Below are 2,300 nucleotides of genomic sequence, written 5' to 3' on the forward strand. Positions count from 1 at the left end.
GCAAGGCCGATCTAGCCACCTCTCCAGTCCAGGGGGCAGAAGCTGCATGTGCTTGACCTCTGCCACGAGTCTCTCCCTGGCCCCTCTGCCCTGACCCTTCCAGAGAAGTTCTTCCACCTTTCTCCTTCCCCATGTTCCGGCCTCTTTCAGACACACCTCAGCCCCTACCCAAAATACGCCCAGTGCTCCCCTCCTGGCAGGAAGCCTTGCAGAACACCTCCCCTCTTGCCCCCATCCCCGGTCCCTTCCAGCTTCTCCTTCGCAGCCTGAGTTATGCCAGCTCTGCCTCCCTGTTCTGTTCTCTTCAAGCCCACGGCCTGGCTGTGTGAGGAATTTAGGATGGGGAGAAAGAGTGGAGAAGCAGGGGAATGAGGGGGCACCCCGCTCCCCAAGTGTCCAGAGGGTGGTCCCCAGGGCCTGCTGAGATCTTGGGGCAGAATGGACCAAAACTGCACCTTGTCCTTGGCTAAATCACCAGTGCCAGGCTGTATCTCAAAACCTTAGCATCAGAGCTCCTTTGCCATTCTGGGATGCCATAGGAGGGAGCACGTGGCTGGCCGCCGTTACCTGGACCACAAGACGAGCCTCCCCCATCCCATGGCTCCCACTCCTACAAGATTGGCCTCAGAGCCAGGATGAGGCTGGGTCAGGTGGAATCACCTCTCAGAGCCACGTGGCTGGCTCAGTTCCTCTCAGGGGTTTCCCCTCCATCCGCTACTGCCGCCGCCCAAACTGCTTGGACTCCATCCCGGCCAGACGCCAAGGGGCCCCAGGAAAGGTAGGCAGTAAAGACAGCCAGGCAGGCCTGGAGGCAGGGAGCCTCTGGCCCCACTTATAACTCCTCCGCACAGTCCAAGGGCTCCCAGCCTGCACTTCAGTTCTGCTGCAACAACTCTGAAGCTGACAACCGTTAGGCTAGCCATTGAGATAGCATGAGCCAAAATAAATGGAATCATCTTGATCGCTTCTGTCTGTTCCTCTGTTCTGGGCTTTCCTGGGCTTCTGGGTTTGAGGGGATGGGGAGGAGGCAGGGGTGGGCTGGGCAGGGAGTCGCGGGCTTCTCTGGGCCCAAACCAGGTGGCTCAAGTGAGGACAGGATGGGGTCTGTTGGCTGTCCCGGTTCTGCACTTCACAGTTTAAGGCTGTGCCTAAAGGGGTGGCCCCCACTGGGTTCCCCCTCACCTGCAGCAGATCAGTACTCCACCCTCTTCCAGCCTTCAGCCCCCAGTGCCTGTCTGTTTTCCCCCAATGTAGCAAATGGACAGTCCCTAGCCTCCAGCTTCCTTAGCAAGTGCTCATGGGAAAGATTAACAAAAGAGGAATCCCAGCCCTGCCCCAAAAGAACCAACACAAATCAAATAAGAACAAACAGTTTTTCCTCTCTTCCTTATTTCCAGAAAATCAGAGGAGGCAGAAGTGAAGAGCCACAGGTCCAGGCTGTTTGGCCTCCAGAGTGTCAGGGCAGCCAGCACAAAGATTTAAGGTGGAACATGTTAAGGAGGAACATGCATCTTGGAGAGGGTCAGGGGAAAACATACAAAGTTCCACAGGCATAAATCCAGTCAAACAGAGGATCCACAGAGACATTCAGCCACACTTGTACAGAGTCAAAGAGAGAGGCCTATAGAGATAGAAATAAAAAGACAGATGTAATCATAACAGTCATAGTGAAGCAGTTGGAGAGACAAAGAGAGAGACAGACAGACAGAGAGACAGACAAGCACTGTTCTAGGTCCTTGGGTGGATACAAGATATCTGGTTGGACACAGTCCATGCCCAACATGGGGCTTACACTTTTAATCCCCATTTTGCAGTTGGGGGAACTGAGACCTAGGGAAGTGAAGTGACTTGCCCGAGGTCACACAGCAGACAAATGGCGGAGCTAGAACTACAACCCAGGTCCTTCCAATTCCCAGGCCCGGACTCTAGCCAGTGGGCCACACTGCTCCTCTTCTTCCTCCTGTCTCTGCTCCTCCCCACCCTCTGCCAGTTCCCAGAGTGCACCACTTTGTGTTGGACTTCACATCGTGCCAGTGAAGCAAACTTGGCCCCTAGTGTAGCAAACCTGTGACTGGCCCCCTCCTCCCCCCAGTATGTGAATCATTAAGTTATGGTACTTGTTAAGTGCTTACTATGTGCCAAGCACTGTTCTGAGTGCTGGGGTAGATATTTTGGCCCTGTGCTAGATGCCTACTGTACTGAGGGTTACCAACTGTGTGCACAGTGAAAGGGTTACCAACTGTGTGCACAGTGAAAGTAGTGTGGCCTATCAATCAATCAATGGTATTTATTGAGCACTT

At 54.1% G+C, this 2,300-nt stretch overlaps 1 protein-coding gene across 1 annotated transcript in view; it reads left to right on the forward strand.

Annotated features, from left to right (window-relative positions):
• The window catches only part of LOC119950537 (tyrosine-protein kinase ZAP-70), a 17,681-nt gene extending 16,720 nt beyond the window's left edge, over window positions 1-961 (forward strand). The window contains exon 13 of the mRNA XM_038773036.1: window positions 1-961. This exon is cut by the window's left edge and continues 68 nt beyond it. Within this exon, the coding sequence (XP_038628964.1) occupies window positions 1-56 (56 nt within the window). The 3' untranslated portion in view covers window positions 57-961.
• Window positions 962-2,300: the final 1,339 nt, after the last annotated feature.

The sequence above is a fragment of the Tachyglossus aculeatus genome, chromosome X1 (genome assembly GCF_015852505.1).
Source record: "Tachyglossus aculeatus isolate mTacAcu1 chromosome X1, mTacAcu1.pri, whole genome shotgun sequence".
In the NCBI taxonomy this organism is placed as follows: Eukaryota; Metazoa; Chordata; class Mammalia; order Monotremata; family Tachyglossidae; genus Tachyglossus; species Tachyglossus aculeatus.